We start from the raw sequence: 16,630 nt of genomic DNA, 5'->3' as shown, positions 1-16,630 counted from the left end.
CCTCTCTCTTTCCTATCTGCAGTCTCTGCGTCTCTCAGCGGTAGTTTTGGCCTCTCTCTCCTATCTGCAGCCTCTGCGTCTCTCAGCGGTAGTTTTGGCCTCTCTCTTTCCTATCTGCAGCCTCTGCGTCTCTCAGCGGTAGTTTTGGCCTCTCTCTTTCCTATCTGCAGCCTCTGCGTCTCTCAGCGGTAGTTTTGGCCTCTCTCTTTCCTATCTGCAGCCTCTGCGTCTCTCAGCGGTAGTTTTGGCCTCTCTCTCCTATCTGCAGCCTCTGCGTCTCTCAGCGGTAGTTTTGGCCTCTCTCTCCTATCTGCAGCCTCTGCGTCTCTCAGCGGTAGTTTTGGCCTCTCTCTCCTATCTGCAGCCTCTGCGTCTCTCAGCGGTAGTTTTGGCCTCTCTCTCTCCTATCTGCAGCCTCTGCGTCTCTCAGCGGTAGTTTTGGCCTCTCTCTCCTCCCTGCAGCCTCAGCGTCTCCCAGCGGTTGTCTTAGCCTTGTTGATCAGTGTGTGTAGGTAACAGTAGAAGTACATCAGGTTGTCGTACTGTCCTGTGTACTCCTGTCTCAGACACAGCTCCTGGTAGTCCTTGAGGAAGTAGTAGACAGCCTCTATGGTTGCCAGGTAGGTGTCTGGAGAACCTTTCTGATGGCGCCAGAAACACGTCTTCCTGGTCTTCAGCTCCACACGGAGCAACGCTGCAGAAACAGAGAAAAGAACAGTCCATCAGTCATTATCAGGGCCAGGAGTTTGTCCTGTTCACATTGTGACCCGACCAAGAAAAACTCTGGGCTCTTGTTGTAGGCTATAACTAGGTAATAACAAAGTAGTTCCCCCATGTAACGTACAGCACTTTAAGTTACATCAATGCTATATCTATCATAATTACCCTGTAGTCTCTCATCTGTGATGATTCTGGTGGTCTGGTTCCATGTGCTGTCGATGAACACCACTCTCTGGAGGGGACAGGCCCCTGGTGTCTCAGTCTGGCCCTCTATCCCTGCTTCCCTCCCCTCTCTTCTGTGTGTGTGGCTCCTGATGTGTGTCCCTCCGCCTGCTGTGTAGCCCCTGGCATCTCCTCGGCTCTGGGCCTCTTTGGGGACGGTTCCTCATCTGGGAGGCAGCTGACTTCATGACAGCCAGGTTCTGCAATCTCCATGTCATCTCCTCCACTGAGACTGATCCAGGACCAGGGAACACCAGCACTACCTAAACATGCACACACACCCAATACTTGTCAGTCATTTCAAGTCAACATAATACAATGGTATTAATATTATCTAAATCAGGTTACATTAGACACATGACACACATTTTTATGTATATGATGTGGTAAACAAACTGTTTATTAGTTAATCAGGCTCACATTCTCTGAATATTTGTTCATATGAAGATGAGGAAAAGCTGACTAACTTTGTCTGTGTCATCTTCATACTCAGGTATGCAGGGGTAGGTGTAGATGGTGACATCATCGGGGGCGAGGATCTTGGCGTGTATGGCTGTGCTCTTCCCATCAACCTCACTGGGATGCTTGATGATGTCAATCTTTATAGGGAGCTGCAAACACAAGTTAGAGAAAGTTTACAGTGTGACCAACCATGTTCATCCATTACAGGTCAGGTATTACCAATACAAACAGTCAACACAGGTACTGTGAATTGTCTCAAACTTGTATCTGTACATACACCATAAGCTTGATCAATTAGTTGAATCAGGTGTGTTCTTTCATGCTGGGCTGTAACAAAAGCCTGCATCTGCACCAGAACCGAAGTACACTTCAATCTAGTGTGTGAGGCACCGTAAGTAGTACCACTATCTCTGACAGCCCATGTCTGCAGGCTAGTGCTTGAATAAAACCAATCAGACTGGCCACTACAAGCCTGTGTGCTTTAATAAAACCAATCAGACTGGCCACTACAAGCCTGTGTGCTTTAATAAAAACCAATCAGACTGGCCACTACAAGCCTGTGTGCTTTAATAAAACCAATCAGACTGGCCACTACAAGCCTGTGTGCTTTAATAAAACCAATCAGACTGGCCACTACAAGCCTGTGTGCTTTAATAAAACCAATCAGACTGGCCACTACAAGCATGTGTGCTTGAATAAAACCAATCAGACTGGCCACTACAAGCCTGTGTGCTTTAATAAAACCAATCAGACTGGCCACTACAAGCCTGTGTGCTTTAATAAAACCAATCAGACTGGCCACTACAAGCCTGTGTGCTTTAATAAAACCAATCAGACTGGCCACTACAAGCCTGTGTGCTTTAATAAAACCAATCAGACTGGCCACTACAAGCCTGTGTGCTTTAATAAAACCAATCAGACTGGCCACTACAAGCCTGTGTGCTTTAATAAAACCAATCAGACTGGCCACTACAAAGCCTGTGTGCTTTAATAAAACCAATCAGACTGGCCACTACAAGCCTGTGTGCTTTAATAAAACCAATCAGACTGGCCACTACAAGCCTGTGTGCTTTAATAAAACCAATCAGACTGGCCACTACAAGCCTGTGTGTGTTATGTTTAATAAGGCCAATAAGGAGAACAGAGCTCCAGATCTTTCCCTGACCTTGACAGAGGGATTTCCTGCTGGCTGACGCCCACTAAAGAGCAGCAGGTGTAGCAGAAGAACATCCGGGAGCCTCCGCAGCTAGAACACTTCAGCCTGCCCCCTCTGCTGTGCCTGCTCCAGCTCCCTGTGGGGAGCCAGCTTCAGACCATGGAGGGGAGGGAGGCAGGGACAGGGTTCTGTTTGGTTACTGGTTTGGAGTCCTTGTCAGGTTGCTGGGTTTTAGCCAGTGGTGATTTGGGAGAGGAGGACACGTCCACACCACTGGGACTGGCTAGCACGTCCGAACTGGACATCCCACTGACTGACTGGAGGTGGCTGACAACAAACAAAACATCAAACGGGAGAATCAGGTGCACAGCCAGGGACGTAGTTATACCAGTTAGCTAGGTAGTTGGCTCGCTACGAAGCAAGTCACAACAAATAAGTCAAAAGCCCGCATTTCAAAACATTGCAATATGGATAACTCATTCAAAAGATATAGAATTTTAAATCAATGGTCACAAGAAAATGCAATGAGTAATTTCTAAAAATATTAATGGTTTTAAATACATTAATACCAATAATGAAAAAATACAATGTTGACACAGTTATGTTGATTATTGGTCTATAGATAACTTTTCTACCCATCTCAGCTGAAGTGGGAAATACTCAGTAGTTAGTATGGTTAGTTTTGGAGTGGGACTGTGTAATACATACCCAGCAGCACGACGTTCTCCGCCCCCTCTAACGCCCAATGCAATATACTGTAATAGACAGTACATGGGATACATATTGGCTTGTAGAAAGGTATAAAAGTTGTCTCAGCTAACGTGTGCTAGGAAATACTCAGTAGGGTCTCTACCAGGGTTTCCATTAGCTGGTAATCCTCTGCTTTTGGCCTTCTTTTTTATGCAGATAAAATAGTTGCTGGCCAAATTGACCGGAAGAAAAAACAATGGTAGACAGGCTATCAGTGCATCACCCACCACTTCACAATGGTAGACAGGCTATCAGTGCATCACCCACCACTTCACAATGGTAGACAGGCTATCAGTGCATCACCCACCACTTCACAATGGTAGACAGGCTATCAGTGCATCACCCACCACTTCACAATGTGCGCTGGAGGAAGTATACATTTAAAAAAAAAGTACTTCATTGTTTGAAACCCGAATGTTTTACCACATTGTGAGGCATGTCCTACATTGCTTGAAAATCCAACCATAGAAACATGGAGGCAATTATTTTATAAAGACTTCATAGGCATCACACGAGTTTCACGTTTGGGAGCATATCATTTCTTCTACCGATCTGTGCCAGTTATGATCTTCATATGCACATTTTCATGGAATAGTTTAATTTCAACAATAACATTTTTGTTTCTCAATCATTGTCTTGTGGTTAATCAAAACATTCTTCATGTTAATCAGCACCAGTCTCTGACATATGGACACATTTATACACTGATCATTGGCGGTTAAATATCTTAAATGATCGGATGGAGCTCAGAGATGGCCAATGCAGCCGTTGGCCTAGAACTTCCATTATCAACTAAGTTAAAATACATAAAGCTCACAAATAAAAACAGTAGAAAATATACTGATAAATTCAGATTCTTTCACATTCATCTCTCAACTCAACTTGTCTGTCTGCCTCCCTTTCTGACTGTCTGTCTGCCTCCCTTGGCTTGAGCTATCACTAGTGAAGCGCAACATTGTATCAAATCAATCAACTGGATCTGACCAAAAGCTGTCTCTAGTGAACTTGCAACGATCAACTAGTCTATTCCGGGCCCAGAGTTTCCTCAGAGATTTTTGCACAAGGGAAACTTATTTTATGACTGGATATATGGGATCATCAGATTATGATATTTTGCACTTTCACACCGAGGTTTGGTGATTATCGAGGGGGCGATTGTTGGAAATAGTTTTCAAATAGGCCTACTGTGAGGAATTATTAGGCAATCATTTGCAATGGAAGTAAAAAAATAAAAATAAACTTTTGACTGACTGTGTGAGGTGAAGAAAATAATTACTAAAGCTCAGCTTATTAGTGGTGGACATGGTGATTTAAGACAATCAAAAATCGAACATCCCTAAATGGGCATTTTCTTACATTTGTGCGCAACAGGCCAGGTAGGCTACATCTATGCGTGCTCAGGCGTGTGTGTTCCCTCAACATTAACAAGACAGAAACAAGGCCCATGCTCATTGCTCACATGGAGCACTCCAAACAAATGACAATGACTACTGAGTATTTCCCAACCACTTTAGCTGAGACTGGTCAAAAAGTTCTCTCTACAAGCCAATGTGTACTGCTTTGGGGATTATAGATTTTTTTTAAAATTTGATTTAACTGTGCGACAGCCCCCCACCAAAACTAGTAGAGACCCTACTGAGTATTTCCCACCCCAGTTTAGCTGAGACAGGCATAGCAGTGGGAAGTAGGGGTGCTGTGTCGCAATTATTATTTTTTTAAACCTTTTTGGGGGTTCCACAAAAGTAGTGCACTGGGCCTTTAATAGTGCTGTATTAGTGGACCCATATAGCCATTAACAGCCCCCAAAAAAAAACCCCGCTATGAACAGGTACTAAAGTTCTCTCTACAAGCCAATAAGTATCCCACATACAGTGTATTGCATTGCAGAGATAGGAGTGGTTGTAAGGAATAAGGAGTCACCAGTACTCTGTATTAAACCCGTTGCCCAGCACAAGAGACCCATTTAAGTTTTGCAGAATCTATTGAATAATTTCAATAACATTATTTGTATTTTGTTGGTGTATTTATTTAAATATAGCCTACACAATAGCTTAACATACCATTATCTGTGTAAATTAATACAAATAAATGCGGTATAAATAATACAATATTTAAAGTATCCATACATTTATTCAGAGGTGGTTGCAATGCTGTGAAAAAAAGTTGTACCACAGAACAATGAGACAGATATTTCACCGGATGTATAAATGTGAAACTTCTGCTTGGCGTTTCCACAGTAAGAGGAAGCCCAGTGGGAGAATATTATTGCTAGAACGGGCTAATATAATCTGGCTAGCTCGCGCTTGGCTCTGCCCACTATGACTAATTTGTTCCGATTGGAAACGACAGGCTGTGGTCTATCTTGATTTAGTTATAAAACTATTTGGTTGTACTGCACTAGAGTCCTAAAAAATATATATTACTAAAGTTTAGCATTTCTTTGCAGGGGGAATGCTGGGCATAATATCCTGTTGCTAGGAGAACGGTAATGTCAGCACTGCACTGTGTAAGCAAAGAGTTTTATAACTAACCCATTGTGCTAACTTAGAATCTTGTTGCAGATAATGATAGCTAGCTAAATTAGCTTGAGGCTATAAACACGTTCATATAGCGATACAAGGAATGTTTTTATCTAACAGTGGAAGACATAAATCCCATTTCACAATTCATTAACGTTACCTGTTTAAAATGAGACTTGATCCAATTGATTTAGAACAATTGTATATGTACTCTGAAGCGGAGCAAGCATGGACTCGCTCTACACCGGAAGTGTCAACCGGAAGAAGTTAGCGGCGCTAATGTTAATGACTGCTGTTACCTAGCAACGGAACACAAGAGTAATATTTTGACACTCAGGGCTGAGCATCTTTGGAGGGTCAGAGACAAAACATGGCTAAACAACAAGACCCAGAGGACGATGAAGAAATCCTGAGCACGTTTGAAAAGTTTGTTCGGAATCAGGGACTGGTAAGAAAAGCCTTATAAACAATGGTTATTTATTAGAGACTGCTGCCAATGTGTTAATTTGACGTTAGCTAACGTTAACAAGTAGTTCCTAGCACAGTCCAGGCAAGATTACATAGTGTACGCAATTTTGTTTTATACCATGTGTTAAGCTGTAAGAATTCACTCGCTAATTGTGTACACTACCGGTCAAAAGTTTTAGAACACCTACTCATTCAAGGGTTTTTCTTAATTTTCTACATTGTAGAATAATAGTTAAGACATCATAACTATGAAATAACTCATATGGAATCATGTAGTAACCCAAAAAGTGTTAAACAAATCAAAATATATTTTATGGTTGAGATTCTTCAAATAGCCACCCTATTTGAAGGAGTTCCCACATATGCTGAGCACTTGTTAGCTGCTTTTCCTTCACTCTGCGGTCCGACTCACCCCAAAGCATCTCATTTGGGTTGAGGTTGGGTGATTGTGTAGGCCAGGTCATCTGATGCAGCACTCCATCACTCGTCATCTTGGTAAAAATGGCCCTTACACAGCCTGGAGGTGTGTTGGGTCATTGTCCTGTTGAAAACAAATGATAGTCCCGCTAAGCCCAAACCAGATGGGATGGCATATCGCTGCAGAATGCTGTGGTAGCCATGCTGGTTAAGTGTGCCTTGAATTCTAAATACCAGCAAAGCACCATCACACCTCCTCCTCCTCATCTGTTCACCCACATCACGTCTCATGTGGCGGTTGGAACCAAAAATCTCCAATTTGGACTCCAGACCAAATTACAAATTTCCACTGGTTTAATATTCATTGCTCATGTTTCTTGGCCCAAGCAAGTCTCTTCTTCTTATTGGTGTCCTTTAGTCGTGGTTTCTTTGCAGCAATTCGACCTGAAGGCCTGATTCACACAGTCTCATCTGAACAGTTGATGTTTAGATGTGTCTGTTACTTGAACTCTGTGAAGCATTTATTTGGGCTGCAATTTCTGAGGTTGGTAACTAATGAACTTATCATCTGCAGCAGAGGTAACTGGGTCTTCCTTTCCTGTGGCGGTCCTCATGAGAGCCAGTTTCATCATAGCGCTTGATGGGTTTTGCGACTGCACTTGAAGAAACTTTCAAAGTTCTTGAAATTTTTCGTATTGACTGACCTTCATGTCTTAAAGTTATGATGGTCTGTTGTTTCTCTTTGCATATTTCTGCAGTTCATAATATGGACTTGGTCAATTACCAAAATAGGGCTATCTTCTGAATACCACCCCTACCTTTGTCACAACACAACTGATTGGCTCAAACGCATTAAGAAGGAAAGAAATTCCACAAATTAACATTAAAGAAATACATTCCAGGTGACGACCTCATGAATCTGGTTGAGAGAATGCCAAGAGTGTGCAACGCTGCATCAAGGCAAAGGGTGGCTATTTGAAGAATCTCAAATATAAAATATATTTGGATGTTTTACACTTTTTTGGTTACTACATGAGTCCATGTGTTATTTCATAGTTTTTACGTCTTCACTAATATTCTAAAATGTAGAAAATAGTCAAAAATGAAGAAGAACCCTTGAATGAGTATTGGTGTTCTAAAAATTTTGGCTGGTAGTGTAGGTATTTGAGATGGATCACAACATGATAATAATCAACATAAATACTCACATATAACAAATAGGCCTACATCATGATACTGAAACAGTCTCTCAACACTTTCTGTAGGTTGACTGGCCCGTGGCGTTTGAGGAGAATATAGAGATATCATCCCACTTCAAACATTACAGTCATCCCAGACAGATATATGACTACTTTAAAGTAAATGTGCCATTCCCAGTGGACGTCACCATGTCCTTCTCCAAGAGCATAGAGGAGCTATATTCCAAGATAAAACTACATGCATCCATAATGTCACAAGAACAGAGCAAAAACAAGAATGCGGAGTCAGTATTTGATGATATGAATACATGTAAGTAGCTACACTACCCACAGCTCTCAAATTCACCATCAGGCCAAATTGTATATTTCTAGCCCAGGTCATTGAAACATAGGGCTGCTGTGAAGTGGTGATACCTTTGCCATTATCTCAATGTTTCTTTCTCAGATAAAATGTATGTGCAAAGAGCACATCGAATCATGAAAGAGCAGGTAATGAGTTGCAGTTATAATTATTTGTATTAGATTTGATCATTTATATAGGATGATTCTGATTTACAACAACATTGACTGTTTAATTCCAGAGTGAGGCAGTGTCGCGGAGCTTGGACATCAAGGTGAGTCTGTTGTCTTGTCTGTTTATGGCTCTTTACACCATGAGGGACATATCTCTCTGGTGTTTACTTAGTTAAACTAATGAGTTGTGTTTCTCCAGGACTATGACTACCCAGGGTTTGATGCAGTCGAGGACACTGACATCCCAGGACATCCTGATGCCTTACAGCATTTGGACAGAGTATCAGAGGCCCAAGGCTTTAATGTACATACCTGCAAACTCAAATCTTGTGTGTGTGTGTGTGTGTGTGTGTGTGTGTGTGTGTGTGTGTGTGTGTGTGTGTGTGTGTGTGTGTGTGTGTGTGTGTGTGTGTGTGTGTGTGTGTGTGTGTGTGTGTGTGTGTGTGTGTGTGTGTGAGTGTGTGTGTGAGTGTGTGTGTGAGTGAGTGTGAGTGAGTGAGTGAGTGAGAGTACCAGACCAGAGTTCTGCTCTCCCTCATCAAAGGGGAATACTGTGGCAGCTCTGCAACCAATCACGTTAATCTAAGGAGCAGCCAGGCTCCTATTAAAGTCCTGTAGTATTAACAGTCCCAGGCTGCATCCTAAATGGTACCCTATTCCCTATATAGTGCACTACTTTTAACCAGGGCCCATAGAGTTTCCCATAGGGCTCTGGTCAAAAGTAGTGCAGTATACAGAAACGGAGAGACAAATGAAAGGCAGAGTAAACCAGCGCTGGGCTAGTTCTTATTTATGACCACAAACACTAATATCCATCCATTGCGCTGAAAGCCAGATGTGGCCGGTCCGGGTGATGGAGAGCAGACTTGTTATGTTATGTCAGGTCTCACAGATACCTGAGCTGTCACAGCTTTTAGGAAAAAGAGAAAGGGATCGCATGCAAACTTCACATGCATGTCAAGCACATGTGTATTGAATGTGGCCCTCTCCCGCTCTCGGTGCATGCGGTCGGATTCGACTGCATTCCAAGTACACATGATTCATCTCTCACATATGTACTGTAGCTATGCTGCTGTGTGGCAGTCTTTAACGGCAGGGTGGATTGGTATTCATTGAAAAGTAGATTAGAGATTAGCTAGTTATCTGTAATGCTTTATTTAACACTCCTGTGTCAGCTGGTATTTACTGACACAATTGGGAACCACCTAACAACAGTAAGGTCATGGTGGCTGTTTCACTGACTTATCAAAATACTAAAGAATAATTATCGAGCAATTATTATGTAATTACCACTTTGCAATGACCATTTAATTGCTGTGTACATAACAGAACAATTCAGTCCCATTAGGGTTAGGCTAATCATCATTAAACCTGCTGTATGTGTGTGTATGATTCTTTACTGCAGCCAGGCTTCCTGAAGATCTGGAGGCCGTTCTTTCTGTGTGATCTGTCCGTGGCTGTTCTCAAAGACACATTCTGGTGGTTCTTCCTCCACAGATTTAAGGTGACTTCACTCCATCCTTTGTGATGCACTATATCAACGGACAATGCAACCAAGACATGTAACTTTGATACATATATTAATATGAGGCAGATGATGGGGGAGGCTCGTCTTTTACTCCAGCCTGTACAGTACATCCATCACTGGCAATATAGTATTTATAGATGAATGTGATTTAGAGGAAATGCGTGCAGTGAAAATGATCTTATCTGAAGGTTTCTGCCAGATTCCACAACTAAGTTATGATATACTCAGTATTAAGCAGAGGCAGTCTTACACACGTAGCACAATAGAAAGCGTATGCACAATAGAACTATTGAAATATCTAAATATTGTACGTAATAGTTCCTGATAGAGTTGAGTAAATGATGAAATGTATGGCTCTGTACGTACATTTACTTTAGAATATGTTCTGACAGTTGTTGATGCTGTCAGGTTAGGTAGCCTGCAGTACCTTACAGCGTGGAATTGTGTGTCAATATCCTCCCAGCCTAATGTGGAGGAGGAGAGCCAGTTGTTTGATCGGATCTCTGGAGCCTTTGTCTCTCTGCTGATGACCGTTCAGATGGACCTGAAGGACAAGCTCTTTAAGGTACTTATGTATATTTAACAAACACTGTTATCCAGAGAGACTTACATTCAGAGCATTCAGCTGTCACAGTCATTGCAAGTAGAACCTTCTTCAAAAACAGCTGCTGTCTGCAAAATCACTGCTTCTAACTTACTTGAAGAAAAGACAAGTATCAGTGTTTGTGTAAGACAAGACAGGTGCACCAGTTACAGTAAAGACTGTGTGTGTGTTCCAGGTGTATGCAGACTGCCTGGCCCAGGCGGTCTACGCAGCGTTCTACGCAGCATTCCTGAGTCCATGGAACGTCTAGGCCATGACTTCAAGACAGACCTGACTGACCTCATCTCCCTCTGGGTGTCAGGTTAGTGTTATTGTTTGGGTCTGGTGATCACGGCATGCAACCACATCACGCTGTATTTAGAGAGCAGTTTAACATCTAAATGCATTACAGACTTTCTAAACAACAAAATTACAAACTGTAAATGACAAAGAACAACAAAGATCAAATCAAAATGTATTTGTCACATGCTTGGTAAACAACAGGTGTAGACTAACAGTGAAATGCTTACTTACGGGCCCTTCTCAACAATGCAGAGAGAAAATTGAAAAGATTTTTGGAAAGAATTGTAACACGAGGAATAAATACACAGTGAGTAATGGTAACTTGGCTATATACACGGGGTACCAGTACTGAGTCGATGTGCAGGGGTACAATGTAATTTAGGTAGATATGTACATATAGGTAGTGGTAAAGTGACTAGGCAACAGGATAGATAATAAACAGTAGCAGCAGCGTATGTGATGAGTCAAAAGAGTTAGTGCAAAAAGGGTCAACGCAGTCCAGGTAGCTATGTTGTTATCTATTTAGTAGTCTTATGGCTTGGGGGTAGAAGCTGTTCAGGGTGTTGTTGGTTCCAGACCAGCACCGGTATTGCTTGCCATTCGGTAGATGGGTGGCTGGAGTCTGACAGTTTTTGGGCCGTCCTTTTAATTTTTTTTTCACCTTTATTTAACTAGGCAAGTCAGTTAAGAACAAATTCTTATTTTCAATGATGTCCTAGGAACAGTGGGTTAACTGCTTGTTCAGGGGCAGAACAACAGATTTGTACCTTGTCAGCTTGGGGATTTGAACTTGCAACCTTCCGGTTACTAGTCCAACACTCTAACCACTAGGCTACCCTGTCGCTCCTTTGATAAGAACAACATACATTTAGTGTTTAAAAATAGTGTGTCTGTCTCCTATGTGTCTCTGTTAGGTGTGAAGCCCACCCTGTTGTCATGGCAGAGCTGGAACCTGGGCTGGCTGGATCCTGTAGACACGTCCGGGAAGAGCAATGGAGAGTCAGCATGTGGTAAGACCTGATCTACTGACCTGTTTCAGATTTACTGACGGTTTGCATCTACCTGAAAGTTGTTTCAGATTCACATCTACTGACCTGTTGTTTCAGATTCACTGAGGGTTTACATTTACTGACCTGTTGTTTCAGATTCACATCTACTGACCTGTTGTTTCAGATTCACTGATGGTTTACATTTACTGACCTGTTGTTTCAGATTCACTGGGGTTTACATTTACTGACCTGTTGTTTCAGATTCACATCTACTGACCTGTTGTTTCAGATTCACATCTACTGACCTGTTGTTTCAGATTCACTGGGGGTTTACATTTACTGACCTGTTGTTTCAGATTCACTGGGGGTTTACATTTACTGACCTGTTGTTTCAGATTCACTGAGGGTTTACATTTACTGACCTGTTGTTTCAGATTCACTGAGGGTTTACATCTACTGACCTTTTGTTTCAGATTCACTGAGGGTTTACATCTACTGACCTGTTGTTTCAGATTCACATTTACTGACCTGTTGTTTCAGATTCACATCTACTGACCTGTTGTTTCAGATTCACTGGGGGTTTACATTTACTGACCTGTTGTTTCAGATTCACTGAGGGTTTACATCTACTGACCTGTTGTTTCAGATTCACTGAGGGTTTACATTTACTGACCTGTTGTTTCAGATTCACTGGGGGTTTACATTTACTGACCTGTTGTTTCAGATTCACTGAGGGTTTACATTTACTGACCTGTTGTTTCAGATTCACTGAGGGTTTACATTTACTGACCTGTTGTTTCAGATTCACTGGGGGTTTACATTTACTGACCTGTTGTTTCAGATTCACATTTACTGACCTGTTGTTTCAGATTCACTGGGGGTTTACATTTACTGACCTGTTGTTTCAGATTCACTGAGGGTTTACATCTACTGACCTTTTGTTTCAGATTCACTGAGGGTTTACATCTACTGACCTGTTGTTTCAGATTCACATCTACTGACCTGTTGTTTCAGATTCAATGGGGGTTTACATTTACTGACCTGTTGTTTCAGATTCACTGGGGGTTTACATTTACTGACCTGTTGTTTCAGATTCACTGAGGGTTTACATCTACTGACCTGTTGTTTCAGATTCACATCTACTGACCTGTTGTTTCAGATTCACATCTATTGACCTGTTGTTTCAGATTCACTGGGGGTTTACATTTACTGACCTGTTGTTTCAGATTCACATCTACTGACCTGTTGTTTCAGATTCACTGGGGGTTTACATTTACTGACCTGTTGTTTCAGATTCACATCTACTGACCTGTTGTTTCAGATTCACATCTATTGACCTGTTGTTTCAGATTCACTGGGGGTTTACATTTACTGACCTGTTGTTTCAGATTCACTGGGGGTTTACATTTACTGACCTGTTGTTTCAGATTCACATCTACTGACCTGTTGTTTCAGATTCACTGGGGGTTTACATTTACTGACCTGTTGTTTCAGATTCACATCTACTGACCTGTTGTTTCAGATTCACTGGGGGTTTACATTTACTGACCTGTTGTTTCAGATTCACATCTACTGACCTGTTGTTTCAGATTGACTGAGGGTTTACATCTACTGACCTGTTGTTTCAGATTCACTGAGGGTTTACATCTACTGACCTGTTGTTTCAGATTCACTGAGGGTTTACTTCTACTGACCTGTTTCAGATTTACTGCAGGTTTACATCTACTAACCTATGGTTTCAGATTCACAGAGAATTTACATCTACTTACCTGTTGTTTCAGATTCAATGAGGGTTTACTTCTACTGACCTGTTTCAGATTTACTGCGGGTTTACATCTACTAACCTATGGTTTCAGATTCACAGAGAATTTACATCTACTCACCTGTTGTTTCAGATTCACATCTACTGACCTGTTGTTTCAGATTTACTTAGGGTTTACATCTACTGACCTGTTGTTTCAGACTGACTGAGGGTTTACTTCTACTGACCTGTTTCAGATTTACTGAGGGTTTACATCTACTGACCTGTTGTTTCAGATTCACATCTACTGACCTGTTGTTTCAGATTCACTGGGGGTTTACATCTACTGACCTGTTGTTTCAGATTCACATCTACTGACCTGTTGTTTCAGATTCACTGAGGGTTTACATCTACTGACCTGTTGTTTCAGATTCACATCTACTGACCTGTTGTTTCAGATTCACTGGGGGTTTACATTTACTGACCTGTTGTTTCAGATTCACTGGGGGTTTACATTTACTGACCTGTTGTTTCAGATTCACATCTACTGACCTGTTGTTTCAGATTCACTGGGGGTTTACATTTACTGACCTGTTGTTTCAGATTCACATCTACTGACCTGTTGTTTCAGATTCACTGAGGGTTTACATCTACTGACCTGTTGTTTCAGATTCACTGGAGGTTTACATCTACTGACCTGTTGTTTCAGATTCACATCTACTGACCTGTTGTTTCAGATTCACTGGGGGTTTACATTTACTGACCTGTTGTTTCAGATTCACATCTACTGACCTGTTGTTTCAGATTCACATTTACTGACCTGTTGTTTCAGATTCACATCTACTGACCTGTTGTTTCAGATTCACATTTACTGACCTGTTGTTTCAGATTCACATCTACTGACCTGTTGTTTCAGATTCACATCTACTGACCTGTTGTTTCAGATTCACTGGGGGTTTACATTTAGTGACCTGTTGTTTCAGATTCACTGGGGGTTTACATTTACTGACCTGTTGTTTCAGATTCACATCTACTGACCTGTTGTTTCAGATTCACTGGGGGTTTACATTTACTGACCTGTTGTTTCAGATTCACATCTACTGACCTGTTGTTTCAGATTCACTGAGGGTTTACATCTACTGACCTGTTGTTTCAGATTCACTGGGGGTTTACATCTACTGACCTGTTGTTTCAGATTCACATCTACTGACCTGTTGTTTCAGATTCACTGGGGGTTTACATTTACTGACCTGTTGTTTCAGATTCACATCTACTGACCTGTTGTTTCAGATTGACTGAGGGTTTACATTTACTGACCTGTTGTTTCAGATTCACTGGGGGTTTACATCTACTGACCTGTTGTTTCAGATTCACATCTACTGACCTGTTGTTTCAGATTCACTGAGGGTTTACATCTACTGACCTGTTGTTTCAGATTCACTGAGGGTTTACTTCTACTGACCTGTTTCAGATTTACTGCGGGTTTACATCTACTAACCTATGGTTTCAGATTCACAGAGAATTTACATCTACTTACCTGTTGTTTCAGATTCAATGAGGGTTTACTTCTACTGACCTGTTTCAGATTTACTGCGGGTTTACATCTACTAACCTATGGTTTCAGATTCACAGAGAATTTACATCTACTCACCTGTTGTTTCAGATTCACATCTACTGACCTGTTGTTTCAGACTGACTGAGGGTTTACTTCTACTGACCTGTTTCAGATTTACTGAGGGTTTACATCTACTGACCTGTTGTTTCAGATTCACATCTACTGACCTGTTGTTTCAGATTTACATCTACTGACCTGTTGTTTCAGACTGACTGAGGGTTTACTTCTACTGACCTGTTTCAGATTTACTGAGGGTTTACATCTACTGACCTGTTGTTTCAGATTCACGAGTGTTTACATCTACTGACCTGTTGTTTCAGACTGACTGAGGGTTTTAGGCTAAATCTATTCTGTCACATAACGCTGTGATGTAGTGAAGGCATGACTTGATAGTTAGACGTTAAACTGTCCAGTCATCCTGACCGTGGTGCCGTGGCCTCGCTGAGTGTTGGCACACAACAAACCATCACTGCACTGTGGACAGCTTTAGGATAGTAGGATTTGAAATTCATTCACTTTTATTCTCACAATATTGTGTTGATCTTAGTTTGTAGCTTGCGCTCATAACTCTCAGACATGGATTTATACTGTGTGTGTGTCTGTGTGTGTGTGTGTGTCTGTGTGTCTGTAACTGATTATTGCTCTCTGTGGTTTAGATGTGTCACTAGACAGGAGAGTGTGTAATGTTAGTGCTGTTTGAAAGTGTTCTGGTGTTCTGGGGTTCCGTGCTAAGCTTCAAAACACTCCAGACTCTCTGGGGAAACAAGGTTCAAATGTATCAAGTTCTGCCTTTCCCTTGTATCCCCCTGGAACCCCTACACCCACCTGCCTTTCCCTTGTCTCCCTTGTCTCCCCTCTCACCCCTACCCTTCCCTCCACATGCTGTTGGCATTAAGCACACATGTTGTCTCATTTGTTCCTGCTTCGCCACAAATGCATGCAGGGCCTACTGCCATCCGCTGTGCTTAAAGTGTGTCTCTGGATCGTAGTAGATCGTTGCTCACATTACTTTAACAAGTGGAGTGTTTGCTGCTGTGCAACACTGATGTTGCTGATGCTACTGTAGCTGATTCCACTCATCACCAGCGTTCATGCCACTCTGACTCGTTCTGCATCCCAAATGGCATCCTATTCTGCTTGGTCAAAAGTAGTGCACTATATGGGGAATTTGGTGCCGTTTGGGATTAGACTAAACCTACTGACCTGTTGTTTCAGATTGACTGAGGGTTTAGGCTAAATCTACTGACCTGTTGTTTCAGATTGACTGAGGGTTTAGGTTAAGTCTACTGACCTGTTGTTTCAGATTGACTGAGGGTTTAGGTTAAGTCTACTGACCTGTTGTTTCAGATTGACTGAGGGTTTAGGCTAAGTCTACTGACCTGTTGTGACCTTTGTTCAGATTGACTGAGGGTTTAGGCTAAGTCTACTGACCTGTTGTTTCAGAT

The 16,630-nt window shown here is 42.0% G+C and overlaps 1 protein-coding gene and 1 long non-coding RNA gene across 2 annotated transcripts; both read right to left on the bottom strand.

The window, feature by feature from the left end:
* Positions 1 to 464: 464 nt before the first annotated feature.
* On the bottom strand, positions 465 to 2,634 carry LOC124035416 (tRNA-uridine aminocarboxypropyltransferase 1-like). The gene is made up of 4 exons (XM_046348867.1): positions 2,599 to 2,634; positions 1,410 to 1,553; positions 1,088 to 1,205; positions 465 to 694 (listed from the first exon to the last, which is right to left on the bottom strand). Exons 1-4 carry the CDS (start codon positions 2,632 to 2,634, stop codon positions 465 to 467), a joined length of 528 nt encoding a protein of 175 aa, XP_046204823.1.
* Positions 2,635 to 2,739: 105 nt separating this feature from the next.
* Positions 2,740 to 6,096, bottom strand: LOC124035002. Its single transcript, XR_006838666.1, has 3 exons — positions 5,990 to 6,096; positions 3,269 to 3,315; positions 2,740 to 2,887 (listed from the first exon to the last, which is right to left on the bottom strand). It is a non-coding gene; the product is annotated as an uncharacterized LOC124035002 (long non-coding RNA).
* Between the last annotated feature and the right edge of the window lie 10,534 nt (positions 6,097 to 16,630).

The sequence above is a fragment of the Oncorhynchus gorbuscha genome, linkage group LG05 (assembly GCF_021184085.1).
Source record: "Oncorhynchus gorbuscha isolate QuinsamMale2020 ecotype Even-year linkage group LG05, OgorEven_v1.0, whole genome shotgun sequence".
NCBI lineage: Eukaryota > Metazoa > Chordata > Actinopteri > Salmoniformes > Salmonidae > Oncorhynchus > Oncorhynchus gorbuscha.
The sequence above is the reverse complement of the archived record's forward strand: the minus strand, read 5'-3'. Positions and strand labels throughout refer to the sequence as shown.

Bases quoted from the DNA above. Each gene is read 5' to 3' on its own strand.
- LOC124035416 (XM_046348867.1), bottom strand. From the start codon at position 2,634: ATGTTCTTCTGCTACACCTGCTGCTCTTTAGTGGGC. The intron at 1,554-2,598 runs GTCAGCCAGCAG...TTGTGTTTGCAG, and splicing joins CCTGCTGCTCTTTAGTGGGC to CTCCCTATAAAGATTGACAT. The intron at 1,206-1,409 runs GTTAGTCAGCTT...GTGCATGTTTAG, and splicing joins ATGAAGATGACACAGACAAA to GTAGTGCTGGTGTTCCCTGG.